We start from the raw sequence: 15667 nt of genomic DNA, 5'->3' as shown, positions 1-15667 counted from the left end.
TTTGCAGTGCAAATCCAGTTTGTTGTATTGGAAGCACCTACAATTAATCTGCAGATACAGAGGAGTTCACACTGAGGGACAAAGTGCTCTTCAACAGTCTCTAAAATTCATTTACGTTTTTATTTTTACTTTGTCTAAATATTTTAAGGTCTCCTTACGTCGACAGCAAGTTAGTGAGAAACTGAATGAGTGGGCTGTCTTCAGTGAGAAGAACAAGGAGCTCTGTGAGTGGCTGACACAAATGGAAAGTAAAGTTTCTCAAAATGGTGACATCGTCATAGAAGAAATGATCGAGAAACTTAGAAAGGTATAGTGCAGTGCATGTATGCTTACTTATTTTTCTTTTGCTTTTTGCTTGTTTTCTGTTGCAAAGAGGATACTGAATTAGCTGAAATCAAGGTTTTACCTGACATGGATGTTTATAAGTTCCAACGAGGCTGTGTATTTGTGTTATTCTGTGCAGCTTCTTCCTGTCTCTCTTCAGGTGGTACCATCCAGGATATCAGAAAATTAAGTGAGTGCAAAGTCTGAGACAACTAAGTGCTTTACTGAATGTCCAATCACAGTTTTCTGTAAAGAGTTTAACTATTTCACATGCACATATAGATAGGTTGTTGGTTTTTTTTCCATTCTTCTGTTACAGTTGTTGGTAGTTATATTCCAATATTTAAGAGATTGTTGCTTATTACTAGAATAACAACAACAGATTAATGTTCACTGGTATTTTTGCACAGTTCCTTTAATAGTGTAAAGCAAAATGTATTCAGTATTGCTCTTTTCTATCCAGGATTATCAAGAGGAAATTGCTGTAGCCCAAGAGAACAAAATCCAGCTCCAGCAGATGGGAGAGAGACTTGCTAAAGCCAGCCATGAGAGTAAAGCATCAGAGATTGAATACAAACTTGGCAAGATCAATGACAGATGGCAACATCTTCTAGATCTTATTGCAGCCAGGTAAAACAATTGTTTTGCTTCTAAGTGCTACATGAAACAGATGAACATACTGGACATCATATAATTAAAATATTTTTCTTGTCTGCCTTTCCATTATTAATTGTGAATTAGTCTGTTCTCATCCATCAACACAGTTCTGTGAAATTTCTGTTTGCCTTTTTATCATTTCTTCAGATATTATTTCTTCGAGTAAAAAGGAGATAATTCCAAACACTGTCTGCTGGAATTACTCATTATTTGTGGCAATCAGATTTAGTGAGCCTTGCTTCTACTTCACCTCACTTTAGATGAGTACTTAAATCTGGGTAGAAATGGAATTAGAAAAAAAGGACAAAACAATCCAAATAGTGCATTTCCAACAATAAGTCTGACTGATCATGAAGATAGAGATATGCACAGCAGATTAAAGATTATTTGTCATCAAGGTTAAAAAATTTAACAGCCATTTTCATAGCTTAGAGAAATGCAGGGACCCTTGTTGATATATGAAAAAACCTGGCTTATTTGCTTCAGTATTTTATCTTACGATACAACATCCTTCCTGTTACAAAAAGTAATTTTGGCATGTTTTTGTGTGTGCAGTTCATAAAATGTATATATACTCTCTATTTTGCACTTCTCTGATTAAGGATATATGAATTAATAATTTAGCCTTACTTGGAGCAAAAAGGCTTGCTTTGTTGTATCTTCTTTTTTAAATCCATTTGCATATGATTTTACTGCATTCCTGCTCTGAAACCTTTAAGCATGCAAGCAGTAAATTTCATGTAAGCTGAATCTTACACGTCCTTCTATAGCAGTCTGTTTTAAGGAAATGAAAGCTGTATATTTCCTGTAGAACAGTCATGTCAGGAAGTGGTGCATTGCTGTCAGGGAGCCTGCTGGTTTCAGAGGATGTGATACACCACCAGTTGTTGATCATAACAGATATTTGCTTTATTTTTATGTGTCTTTTGAAACACCTACTCAGACAATTTTTCAAATGTTGTGTTCAAATCATTCCTCTAGAAAGTTTCTAGTGAGAAGCAATGACATTCAGAAATTGTAAAATTTCTCTTTAATTTGCTATTAAAGATTAGTGTTCTGTACAGAGACAGATAAAGGTATCATTCTTGGGGTAAGAAGAGGAAGGGTAGGTCTAAACTGAGATATCTGCTTAAACTTTTTCATTCTGTTATCATGAAGCTGGATGTCAAGTCCTAGCACTAGACTAACATATATTAAATATTTATTTTTGTTCCCAGAACTACGCTTTCAATTTTGTCATCTTAATTAATGCTGGATATAAAGTACAGGTTGGAAACAACTGGCAGGAGAGCAGCCCTGCAGATGGAGATCTGGAGGTGCTGGTCGACAGTTGAGCTAGTAGTTTGCCCTAGCAACCGGGAAGGAAAACCATATTCTGGTGTGCATTAAGCACAGTGTAGCCACCTGAACAAGGCTAATTATTCTCCCACTGCATTTAGAATTGGGGAAGCCTCACTTGGAATACTGTGTGCAGTTCTAGGCTCCCTGGTTTAAGAAGGCCCTTAAGAGCATCCAGAGCTGGAAGATCCTGAAAGCCACGTCCTTTGAGGAGCAGTTAAAGACACTGTGTTTATCACATGTGTAGAAAAGGAAATTAAGGGATCATTTCATTGCTCTCTACAACTTTCTGGAGAGGAGAAGTGGAGAAGGAGGTGCCCATCATTTCTTGCTGGTATTTAGTGACAGGACACATGGCAATGTATCAAAGCTTCATCAGTGTTGGTTCAGAGTGGAAATTAGGAAAAAATTAGTTACCAAGAGGGTATTTTAGCACTGGAACAGGCTTTCTGGAGAGGTGGTTGGTGTCCTATACCTGCGTGTGTTTAAGAGGCATGTGGATAATGCTCCTAATGATCTATTTTAACCTTGAAGTTAACCATGAAGTAAATATACAGTTGGATTCACTGCCCATTGTATCTTTCAAATGGATCTATTTTATGCTACTCCATTCAATTTATTGCACTCAGTATTATCATATGCAATTAAACGTGTAGCCCTTTTCATTTCCAGACCTTACTGTAGTGAGTAAACATGCAAAGTATGAACATTGCATTGCTAAAGTTGGGAAGTAAATCCTGGAAAGGATTGATGCTTAAATTATGGAGATTTTGCCAGTTCAGTTGTAGCTCAGGCTGATAGCAGTTAGTTTATACCCAATTAACTAATTCCTGCTGAACAGAAATGTTTGCATCCCCCAAGGTACTTTTGGAAGACTGATAAGTCTCTTCTAAGCGTGTCATTATATACTAGAGTATGTTCCTATTTTGATACTTTTAAATTTGGGATATATCATACAACATGAACTTTGGCTGCACTCAGCCAGTAAATGCAGATTAATTTTTCTGCTTTTCTATTTTCTGCTATTTCTAAAGAATAAAACACACCTTCTCCTGTTCTGGATCCTTGACAGTGTTAATAACTGCACATTATTCTCCAAAACCACAGTTATGCTTTCTCTGGAGCATTTTTCTTTGTGTTTTTCATAGTATAGTATGGTAATATGAGTCTGAATCTTTGCTTCTTGATTTTTATGACTGATGGTAGAACTACTTCATTCCCTTATCAAAGTCTTCCTTTCTCACATTCCGCTTCCATACCCACTTTTTATCTCTCCATTATGAGGAGATCTGTAACTGAACACAGAAAGGCAGTTGTGTCTCTATCCAAAGACTTATCTTTCTGTCATTTTAGAATCTTTTTAGAAATATCCTTTCAGATGAATTTGGTTGATAAACAATCTTGTTGAGCTTAAGTGTTACAGATGTTAACTGACAGCAAGTACTGTTTCTTCTGGTACTATTTGGGCTTTGCAAGGAAGGCTTTGTTATATATTTTTTCCCTCCCTCCCCCTTGCACTCATGATCCACATTCCTGGAGATCAAATCTGGCACATGTTGATGAATGCAGGTTTTATTTAGAAACATGACCACTTGTCACCATTCAGGCTCATGTTATCAAGCAACGTCTGCTAACGTTTGTTTGGCGTACAATATTTTCTGTACAGTACTCACTAGCAAAGAGAAGTTTGTCTCTTTTCATGCCCCCATACAAAGCACAGTGTTTGCAAGCTTTTGGAGTGGAAGTTCTTTTTAATTCTGGAAAATTTCATGGTGGTGGCAGAGGACTTGCATGCTGTGAGGATGGCAGAGGACGGCAGTGTGGATTCAGATCTCCCAGACTGTAATTGTGATATCACAAGGCAGGCAGCTATTTTTGTTTTCTTTTAACTGATACAGTTCTTTCTGAAGTCTTGGTTTGCTGGAAAACTGAAATGTTGTTGTGTGGAAATAACAGCCTTAGCTGTTTTCTGTTCAATTTGAAAATAGTTAACAGTGACAACAACTATATTTTACAGCTAGTGCTTTTGGATCTCAGACTAGAATTTTGTAACTAATGCAGACTTACAACTATTACAACTTATTACAATTTCTTTGTTGTCTGAAATAAACTGTTGACTGGTTTTGCTGATGTTTTTAAATACAAGAGTGTGTATACCAGAGAGAAGGCAAACTGTATTTGCTCACTATTTGTGTCATCGTGGCTACATGCAAAAGGCAGAGAAGGAAAGAGGCTGTAAAGACAGTATTTCAGATTTTACATAATTAATTTTGTCTATCTTTGCATATTGATGAAAACAATTTAACTGCTTGTAATACTGTATCTCAACCTGCATTTCCTTGGATTTTTAATTCAACTTTTCTTCTTCCTTCTCATTATCTTTTCTACAAATTTTTCTGAGTTTGTTCAGAGTTCTATAAATGTATTCCCTGAAAGAGAAAACTCTGATCTGAAGAGCAATTATGATCATTAATTCTATTGTTATGGTACACGTTTGTACTGTCCTTGGATTTTTACATCTTTTTTAAACATAATTTTATAACCAAATTTTTTAAACTGACTTTTAAAGTGATTTTTTTTTACACTATTTTATAGAAGTGTTTCTTGAAACCTTGTCTCCAGTTCAGAGTAGATTTTTTTTTTCACTTGTGTGTTTTCTATTGGCCTTATACATGCTTAACTGACATGGTTTTAGCGTCTTCTTTTGTGTTGCTTGTTAGGTTTAATAATAGCAACCAGCTGTCCAAATGACTAATACAGTAGCTATGAGTTCTATATGATGCATTGTTACAGATTTAACGGGCTGTTCCTGTTAAGGTTTAAGTAGCTTCTAAGGCTGTCTGGTTTAGGACCAGTTGAATTAGAGGCATTTGGGCTTGATTTCAGCTCTAGGTTTTTCTCTATATATAATTTTAGTGGAAAATAGACATTTTAAAGTAATTACTTACTTGAGAAACTGAGGTAATTACATTTAGACATATGAAAATGTAAGTATTAGAAGCCATATCAAACTTTCAGATGAGTTTTCCTTGATAGACCATAGAAATTAACAGTTGAATTCTGCAGTATTTTCCTTTCTGAGAGTCTCAAATACTTACGTAGCAATACTGATATATGGATACATAAAACAACTTCTAAAACAGACATGGCATGTGTCCAACACTTAGATTTCAGTGTGAAATCTTCATTATCAAGCATGGAAGTTATCTCAAATCTCTTGAAATAGCATGCATAGTGCTGCAACAAAAGCATGAGATGATTATCTGAATAATGAATTTTAAAATCATCTTGTAAATGAAATCTTTAAAGGTCAAAAATTATAGTTAAGTAGGTATCCACTCATACTTAGATGGTTTCTAATTTGACCTTTCTCTCTAAGCAGAGCTTTTAGTTTTCTTTTCAGTCTGTAAGGCCCTCTGCAATTAACACTGAAAGTGGGATTCTGATCTGTTACATTTTTGCAGGAAATACACATTTTTCTTGCATACATGTTATGTTATTGTTTGTGCACAGGCACTGTGTTCAGTGAGATGAAGAGCTTAGATATCTTACCTGCTAATGTTTAGAGGGAAAACTTAGATACACTGGATGTGAGAACAGATTTTCAGGATAGCTGGAGCCACGCTATAGTTCAAATTAAAAACAAAACAAAAAAAAGGAAACTGAGAATGTTTCAAGGAGCACTGCACTAGCTTATTTCCTTCTATTTGTACCACAGGCAAGAAATCTGTTGTGTTAGATTCTGTGCAAATAAAGAACAGTATGGACAATAAAGGTAGATGGGTGAGGGGGGAAGGAGTACTCCTTACCTTGAGATATGTATTTAATATGGCACTTCATTTTTCTTTTTTGTTTCTTGAGTCATGTGACTGAAAATTACACTATTTCAGTGCTTTTACTATTTTTATTTTCTTTTTTTTTCCTTCTCTGCCAGAGAAGGAGTCCTATGCAGTCTGAATGAAACAAAGATGGCATTTTCTGATTGGCAGGGCCTGTATCAGGTGTGGCAGGCATGATTTAAATAAAAGCCAGTACAGAAGTTAGAGTACTATAACACTGCAAATGGGAAATGCCTGTTTCACAGCTTGAGTATGCAAATGTTAGCGTAGTTTTTTCTTGTATACAGGAGTGATCATTGTTCCCTTTCCCAGTCCAGCACTCATGCAATAGATAAACAGCATCCAGCCTTGAAGTTATAACCTGAAGGTATATGCAGAAAAGGGGTTGGATTATATTCCGCTTAGACTAACAAACTATGAGATCAGATGGGTGTTAACCAACCTTCCTTCCTACCCTAACAGCAAGTACCAATTGGTCCAAAGTCACAGAACACTGTATGTATAATGCAGATAGAGAAAAGTGTCTCAGACATTGGTTGCTCTCCTAGTGTCTCTTGTCTAAAGTCTCTCCTAGTGCCTCAAAGGCTAAAGAAATAGCTGTGTTTTAGAATACCTTGATGATAGCGAGTGGGCAGTCTTCCAGCATGACTGTGCTGTCTTTAGTTTCTTCATAGCCAGATTAGATTACCTACTTTTTTTTTCCAAATTTTCAAAATTTTTTTTTTGCTTCTGGTCATAACCCTGCAGCTGTAACACACATTTGAACTGTTCTTAAACACGTTTGGTGCTAAAAAAAACAAACATTATATTATCTGTATGTAAGAGATGTCTGAAAAAAGAAGAAAAAAAGAAGAAAAAAAGAATTAACAGCCTTACAGTTTTTAAAGTTGATATTGAGATCTCAGTATTTCTGTTTGGTAAGGAGAGAAAACCTATAGTAGTCTCTTAGGGATCAGCTTCACCTACTGCATTAAATACAAAACCACTTCATAAATGAGTGTTTTGGAAAAAATGTGTTGCTCTGTTTGAATTATGGGATAGTAAGCATTTTCTCTGTATGATAAACCCAGAAGTCTAATTTCAGCCCTATTTAGTTGGTCTATTCCCAGCTGAATTAATCTCTTGAAGCTTTCTGATACTGGAATATGTGAGTAGAAGAACAAGAGAAAGGTCCAAGGGAGTGTTACTCAAAATTGTTTGTAGTCCAGGATAGAAAACTTTGGTACAGAAACTGACATCTAAGTTTGATTCTTTGAAATCCTGAAACATGTGATGTAGAAATTCTCCTTCAGGTTTTACCTTCAGCGTATGCCTAGGCTCCTCTCTCTTTTTCTTTACAGGGTAAAGAAGTTGAAAGAAACCCTAGTTGCAGTGCAGCAGCTGGATAAGAACATGAGTAGCCTGAGATCTTGGCTTGCCCACATTGAGTCAGAGCTGTCCAAACCAATTGTCTATGAAACTTGTGACTCTGAGGAGATACAAAGGAAGCTAAATGAACAGCAGGTAAAATGCAAAACGCTTATCAAGTGCACAATGGCATGGGGAGAATCAAAGTAGTGTGTCCCTGGTCTGCATATACCCAGATCAGTGCTGAGAGGGCATGAGGTAAAGAAGTGTTCATTTATCAAGGCAAGTGGTGCTTACTGTGTCACTCATAGAGCCTTCTGCTGGCTTTGACATCGAATCTGCCTGGAACAGTTTGACATTCCCAAGAAAGGTAAGGCACCAAGAGATGTATCTTGAACAAGCTATTGCTATTGGTTTTCCTTTGGGGTTTGTGGTGTTGGTTGTTTGAATTATATGTTCCAAAAAAGCAAAACTGACACCTATTAGACTTGCAAATTTTGCACATGCTTGAAAAGGACTCCTTTAGCAAACTTTCTAACTTGGTTTTATTTTGCAGCTTGTTTTAAGAATCACATTGCACGCAAAGATGCATGAACCCTACACGTGAATTTAAAATCAGTTGTTTTACAGCACATAAATCCTTTATGCAGACCTGGACCAAACAACATTAAAACAGACAAAAAAAAAAAAAAAAGTCAACGAGTTTTTTGGCATTACAATTGATGATACTCATAAGAGCATTTACTATAATTTCTTTTTACTGTTCAAATTCACTGCTACTTTGTGTCTACTTCACAGATTATGGCTCTGTGTGGTAGAAGAAAGTACGTGGCTGCTTCATATTCAGCTGCCCAATTTAGTTTTAATTAGAAGCACTTTACTGGGAAAGACTGTTCTGTTGTGTTTCTGTTGGTACTTATTTAGCAGAAATACCTTTTTGGTGCCTTAGTGAAGATGAGTTATATGCTCTTCTGAGTTCTTTCATGAGAGAAGAAAGAAATGTGTGAGAAGTGGAGTGCCAGAATGCTTTGGAGACAGTTAATTTATGAAGTGGAATTTTGATCTTTAAAGCCCAGGGACCTTCTCAGATATTTTTCTGGCTTCCCAACTGATTTGCTACATGGCTGTGCAGAACTGCTTATTAATATTATATATGCAATTTACACAGGATTAATAATTTATAACTCACAAGTATCGCTGTTGAATTGTGTTTTTGAGATGTTAAAGTGCTGGGCAGGGCTAAACATTGCTACCAATTAACTAGATACTTGAATTTTTTTCTTGCATTTCTATGCAAACATTCCACAGTTTTGTTATGCCCACTCCTTATGGGACTTACTGGTATAGTGACTGGTGTATCTCTGCTTTCTACTGTTTCTTTAAAGTGGTTCCCATGGAGTGACAGCATGCAGCAATTTTCTGTGGAAGTCTGAGTGGTTTCACTGGAACTCTAAAGGGGAGAAATAGAGGTTAATGTTGTACCGGGAAGATACCATGTTTGGAATCTTGATGATTTTATTTGATAATGCTGCAGATGGTGATCATCATTTAAAAGCAAAACAAAAACAAGCAAACAAAAAAAATCAAACAAAATAACCCTCCAATATATGGCCAGTATTTTTGTTACTAGGAGGCTATATCTCTATTCATTTTATCTCGTAAGGCCATCATGTTGGCAGTCTCAAGTATTTTATCCCTCTTTTTTCTTCCCTGTTAATGTTCTTTTCCATGCTTAATCTTCCACTGAGGCCATTATCTTCCCTGCTCATACTGCTACCAATAGCTCATGTACAAGATTACATTAAAGATATTATGTTGTGAAAGAGAAGGGACAAATTCCATCTCTGTAACTTCACTATCTACTTCTCAGCATCTTCTTCAGCCAAGAATGAGCTTTGGAGGTTGCTGGTCTCTGTAGTGAAATTAAGAGGCAATTCAAACTGGATATCCTGGGGAAGGTAGTGTAACCTCACTGCAGCATTTTCCTAGGGTTGAAAGCTATATTTTAAGAGTTACTTGTCTACTTTCTCAGCCTGCTACCACTTGAAATAGAAAAGTTGTGTTTGCTTTTGTGATAATTAAGAAACCCTGTCATCTCTTGGGTGACAGTGAGGTGTAGAAGTAATGCTCCTTCTGTAAACTAACCAAAAGGCTAATTGTTTTCTAATAAACATAGAAAATTTTAAAAGCTGAGAAAAAAGCTGAATCTACAGAGAAAAAGCTAGATATCATTTGTAAAGAAGTTCTGAATGTGAATGAAAGTTTAATTCTGAGGAATCCTGAGAACCACCAGTGTGGCAGTTCTATCTACTGCTCTACACCAAAACGGTGAAGAGGAGATCGTGTTACCTGAACTTGCATAACCTCAAGTTTCATAGCTGCCTGGAGTATGTGTTTTGTAGTGTGTTGAGGGTATTTATAGCATCCACCCTTATATAACTTCTCAGGATAGAGAGAAAGAAGAACAAGTACATTGTGATGAAAGACCATTTTCTAGGCAAGTGAGAGGGCCACAGCTGAAGAAGAAAATATTGTGATTTTCCATATTATGATCTTATGTCAATGCTCATAAAATATCCTTTTATTTCACAGATGAGAAGATGGAATTAATTTATTGAGTCTGTCATCACAAACAACCAAATCAGATGACTGATATAAGATAAAATCACTCCATTTCAAATTTGATGAAATTTTTAGATACCACATTTAGACTTCATTTCCTGGTGGAAGGCTATTTCAGAGCTATGTTCATATTGTTTGTTGTTAGAAACATTTGTCTAGTTAGAGCTTAAGTTATGTAGGCGTAATATGTCGATACTAAATTAATTTTTGTTTCTGCTTTTCTTTACTAGTCAAATTATACAGAGTGCTTCACCTCTACTTAGCCTCAGGCTACCAAGTTCTTGTTCTATTGCAGAAAACTTCCCATTTTTAATTACCCTAGCAGATATCTTCTTTATCTGAACCTAAAGTATATCTAATATTCTAAATGCAATCTGTCAATTTCTGATGTAGATGCGTTAGTACTTCTTGGTCACAACTGAGATTACGATACCGTGACCTTTGTCCTATTTTTTCTATCCAAGATTCTGATGGTTCATTGAAAATTTAGACAGAAGTTAAGGAGGGTTTCTATTCCTTGTGCTTATCCAAAAGAAATAGTCAATTACTTTCATGGCTTGCATAACTTGAACCTGTAGCTCAAGACAGTAGCTGAAAAGATACTTCAGAAAGAAGTGTTATCACTTGTATACCACACAAAGGACACAACCAAGGAAACAATATCAGAAATAATACTGATAATGTTTGAGGGACAGTGACAGTGCATTTTCTTTCTGTCCTAAATCTTCTTCTGCATTGTCGTTCAAAATGTATAGTATTTTAAAAGTTAAACAAAAATTTTCCTACTAAGTATGCACTGTTTGACTTCTGCTGTTGCCAGTCACCATGTCAGACATGCCGCCATGGAGCTAGCTCTCCACTGTGAGTAGGCTTATAAAGGGTACTTCCATCAAACCCTGGCAGTAGATATGAACAGATAGGGTTTTTTTGCCACACTTCTGTTACTAACTTCTGCTTTACATTCTCTGTGGTAACAGGGAAGGGCTGGGAATAATTGCACCATTTTTTAGTAATGTTGATTAAATGTATGTGAAAGATGTTCAGCTGAGCATGCAGTTCATCCCAGGTGATGATCTGATGTTCATAGACTCTGAGAGAGCTGTTCATGTTGCTAGATTCTCTTAGCTTCATAGATAACATTGCACCGCCAATTGTGTTGTCACAAGCACAATATCTGTCTTAATTTGTTGGTTGTTTTGGTTTTTTTTCTTATGTTTGCAATTGTATTGAATTTGTTTTGAAAAAAGTAGACCAGAAACACCTGTATTTACATTTCTTGTAATTTCTCTTAAAAATTAATTTCTTCATCTGCAGGAACTTCAGAGAGACATTGAGAAACACAGCACTGGAGTGGCATCTGTTCTCAATTTGTGTGAAGTGCTTCTTCATGACTGTGATGCCTGTGCCACAGAAACAGAATGTGATTCTATCCAGCAGGCTACACGCAATCTGGACAGAAGGTGGAGGAATATTTGTGCAATGTCAATGGAAAGGCGACTTAAGTAAGTCTGTAATGCCAACAGTATGTCTTTCCACAGGCACAAATGCAGGATGGGATGTAGGTGATAGGTTTGTTTTACTGAAAAAAAAAAAAAAAAAAAAGGATCTACGGATCAGAAAAAGAACATACATTGAATAAAAGTTAATAATTATCATGCTGTGGGGAATAAAGAAAGGAAGAGTTGCATTATTTTTTTTTATTATACAAAGTATACGTCAGTAACCAAATTTTGTTCACATTAGGTCTTTGATGGAGTACTGTCTGATTTCACTTACTTTATAGTAGTGATGAAAAAGAAACTAGGGAAAATTTAGGTGGCAGAAATGATTTCAAAGGGTTTAGAAAACTGGAGCTAAGATACAGAGTTGTAATACATACATATACCCTACAACTACTTAGACAGATGATGAAACTAATTATCTAATTGGTTTCTAATTAGGGTTTTAATGTACTAATTAGAGTTTCTTATAAATGAAGGTTTTGATTTGAAAGAGTTTTAGGAATGAACACTCACATGAAATCTCTTAATCTGACTACATTAGATGAGCAATCAGGGCTCGTAGTATCTGTCTGTGTCCCTTGGGTTTGGTCTTATTTACATGCGTGACTTGCATGCTTAGACCATCTGTACACTGCATACCCATGGATTCCAGACATTTGTATGGAAACGCTGGGTGGAAATATAATAACGCAGTGAAAAAACAAACGTCAGTTGTTTTCTATTCCCATCTGGGATAGCGTGTATGAATTTGATAGCCCAAAACATGTCAGCTAGTTTGGGCCTATGCTATATGCTCTGAACTGATCATTAATGATGCACGTTCATGTAGCTATATGAACTATATTTATGGTGACATTTTCAGTTGTTTTTTTATTTTTATTATTTTAGTTATTAATCTAGGTAAATTTTATGAATTTTCAAAATGCTGAATTGAGCTTTATATTATGGGATATTCTTTGTGTACTTAGGCACTTCTTATTTATTTATTTTAAGCAGTTTGTTGCTTTTCTTGTCCTTCAAGCTCAGAGACTGCTATTTTTAAGTAATTCTATATTTTTCCATTTTAATTTGTGCTGTTAACAGATTTGTAACAGTAAATTGAATAAGCTATTATGACTTAGAATTTTAATTTCTGTGGAAACATTCTTTCATTTGAAAGAAAAAAATCCAGATGTTAAAATTTAAGTTCATTGAAGTTTGAACTTTGCCTCAGAGTATTGTATGGATGAGGTTCCTCTCAGAACTGCATATCTAAAATGTGGGAAAAACATCTATATGCAAGAGCTGACAAAATTCTGCTGCAGTACAACCTGTCCTCAAAAAAGTTCTTATTTTGAACCAAGTGGTCTTTAAATTGTTGGAATTTGCAATCTCAGTATTAAGCCAATTTAGAGACAGAGTCAAGAGTCAATAACTATTTTCACATACTCAACTGAAGTCAAATATGAAGGATGCTCCAAAAGTAATGCCTCCTATTTTATCATTATTGGCCCAAAGTGTCAGAGGCAGATTTTGTTGATATGGCAGGGGAGGTTGAGCCTTCCCAACAATGTTCCATTACATTTTGTTGCTGTACAACATATGGCAGCAGAGGGGCAGTCTGACAAAACGGCATCTGACATGGAAGTGTATACAAAGCAATGGTGTGGAACTGAATTCCTCCATGCAAAAGAGTTGCACCCACTGACATTCATCAACGCTTGCTGAGCATTTATGGAGACCAAACAGTGTATATGAGCACAGTGAGGTGGTGGATAGTATCTTTTGATGTGAAAGACAAGGCACGTTCTGGACAGCCATGCAGCTTTTCACAAGCATGGCATGCAGGCTCTTGTTCATCACTGGCAAAAATGCTTAGCAAATGGTGGTAACTGTGTTGAAAAGCAGTGTTTTGTAGCTGAGGATTTCCTCAGCCAAATAGTGTTATGGTGCTCCTTGTATCTGTTACAGTTTACATGGAAACGAATACAAGGAATTACTTTCAAAACAACCTATATAGTTTATTTTAAAAGTTTGAATAAATTTTACATTTTTTTGATTAAAAAAAAGAGAAGTTACAGTATACATTGAGGGATAATATTTTACCACTTGTTTGTGAATGCCAAAAAAGCCAAGCAAGTTCATACCCCTTTGCAATGAAGAATTATGACCAAGAAATTTAAAATGTGCGCTCTAGCATTCCATTAAAAAAAAAAATGTCTGCAGTTGAAGGTAGTGTAGAATTTCCCAATCTATAAAATGTTGGCTTAGGTCCTTAATTCTGGCCTTTATTTCTGAAGTTATTTAGTGTGTGCTATTATTTTTTCCAACTCCTATTGCATGTTTATAATATACTGTTACCAAAATTAGATGTATTAAAAATCTGCCATCATCTTATTCCAACTCAGCCTGGAATGAGCTGATCTCCCCTGTTGTCTATTTATCAACCCTGCTGTCTTAGTTAGGTTAAGACTCAGTTATTGTTTGATGCAGTACTCATTTGCTGTTGTTGATTATTATTTAAAGTGCTGTAGGTCATCTGGCCTTCGGTCTAAGCGTGCCCTTAGTTTCCATTCTCTGTTGCAGAATTGAGGAGACGTGGCGGTTATGGCAAAAGTTTTTGGATGACTACTCTAGATTTGAAGACTGGCTAAAAAACTCTGAGAGGACAGCTGCTTTCCCAAGCTCCTCTGGTGTGCTCTACACAGTTGCTAAGGAAGAACTGAAGAAATTTGAGGTGATTTATAGTACTTGAAATTCAATATCTGCTGATCACATTACAGCAGCCAGCTGGTGTTCTTCCTTCTCATACACAAATCACTCTGCAGACACTGTATTAATATAATGGAGTTTATGGTTTTGCAACTGCCCTCACTGGCACGTTTCTAGGAGGAAAGAACAGTTGAAGGTGGAAACAGAAAATGCTAATAAGTCACTCCAGTCTCACTTGCTGTTTTTTCACCACAGTTAGATTTCTTGGCATTTTTTCTTCTCCAGTTCTTTAATACACTCAGTCAGTAGGTTAGCCATAGCATTCATTCGTCTCCCTTCAGTAAGTACATGTTCAAATGTGTGTTAGATATCCTAGCTATTGCTTTGATTTTGTCCCTTTTCTTTTTTTCCATAACGTTTCGATACCAGCCCTCTGAACTCTTTTCTTGTTTGATACAGAGTAAGATGCCCCCATGTGAGATCCTTATCCCTGAAATGCATGTGCATGCAAGTATTGTTGTATGTCCACGTGGTCTCCTCATGGTTTGGACATCATGTATGCTTAAAAGTTGACAAGCTGTCACTTAAGTTAGTGTTTAACAGCTGTTACATAACTCTGTCATTTCTCCTACAATGTGATGCCTTGTCTCCTGATTACAATGGATTGTATGCATATGTATAAAGCACACATAGTTCATGGTGCTAATTGTAGGTGAAAATCACAGAATTATAGAATCAGAATGGCTTGGGCTGAAAGGAACTTGAAAGATAATCCAGTCCCTACTCCCTGCCATGGGCAGGGCTGCTACTCACCAACTCAGGCTGCCCAGGGCTCCATCCAACTTGACCTTCAACGCTTCCTGGGATGGGGCATCCATAGTTTCTCTGGACAGCCTGTGCCAGCACCTTGACTCTCTGACTAAAGAATTTCTTCCTAATTTCAAGCCTAAATCTCTCTTATTTTAGTTTAAAGCCATTACCTCTTGTTACATCACTACCCTTCCTGATAGAGTCCATCTTCAGCTTTTCTGTAGGCCCCCTTTAGGTACTAGAAGGTTGCTATGTCTCTCTAGATCTTTCTTTTCTCCAGGCTGAACAACCCCAGCTCACACAGGCTTTCTGGGGGTGATCTACTTAGATGATCTTGTGCTCAGTTTTCGAATTACAAGAATATTAAGATCACAGAATCATAGGGGTTGGAAGGGACCTCTAGAGATCGAGTCCAACCCCCCTGCCAAAGCAGGTTCCCTACACCAGGTCACACAGGTAGGCGTCCAGGGGGGTCTTAAATATCTCCTGAGAAGGAGACTCCACAACCCCCCTGTGCAGCCTGTGCCAGTGCTCCGT

The 15667-nt window shown here is 36.6% G+C and overlaps 1 protein-coding gene across 3 annotated transcripts in view; it reads left to right on the top strand.

The window, feature by feature from the left end:
* SYNE1 (spectrin repeat containing nuclear envelope protein 1) overlaps positions 1-15667 on the top strand; it is a 276072-nt gene that overhangs the window by 236362 nt on the left and 24043 nt on the right. Inside the window, exons 127-131 of one of the 3 annotated variants that reach the window (XM_065732123.1) lie at positions 149-307; positions 788-954; positions 7499-7661; positions 11442-11629; positions 14195-14345. In XM_065732123.1, the coding sequence (XP_065588195.1) occupies positions 149-307; positions 788-954; positions 7499-7661; positions 11442-11629; positions 14195-14345 (828 nt within the window). Of the gene's footprint in view, positions 1-148; positions 308-787; positions 955-3905; positions 4181-7498; positions 7662-11441; positions 11630-14194; positions 14346-15667 lie in introns of those variants that run through there. The other 2 variants (XM_065732113.1, XM_065732104.1) reach the window with 2 other exon arrangements.

This window comes from Cyrtonyx montezumae, unplaced genomic scaffold (genome assembly GCF_038088225.1).
Source record: "Cyrtonyx montezumae isolate F1298 unplaced genomic scaffold, pur_monq_1.0 scaffold_0, whole genome shotgun sequence".
Classification (NCBI taxonomy): Eukaryota; Metazoa; Chordata; class Aves; order Galliformes; family Odontophoridae; genus Cyrtonyx; species Cyrtonyx montezumae.
This window is presented reverse-complemented; position numbering and strand designations above follow the sequence as displayed.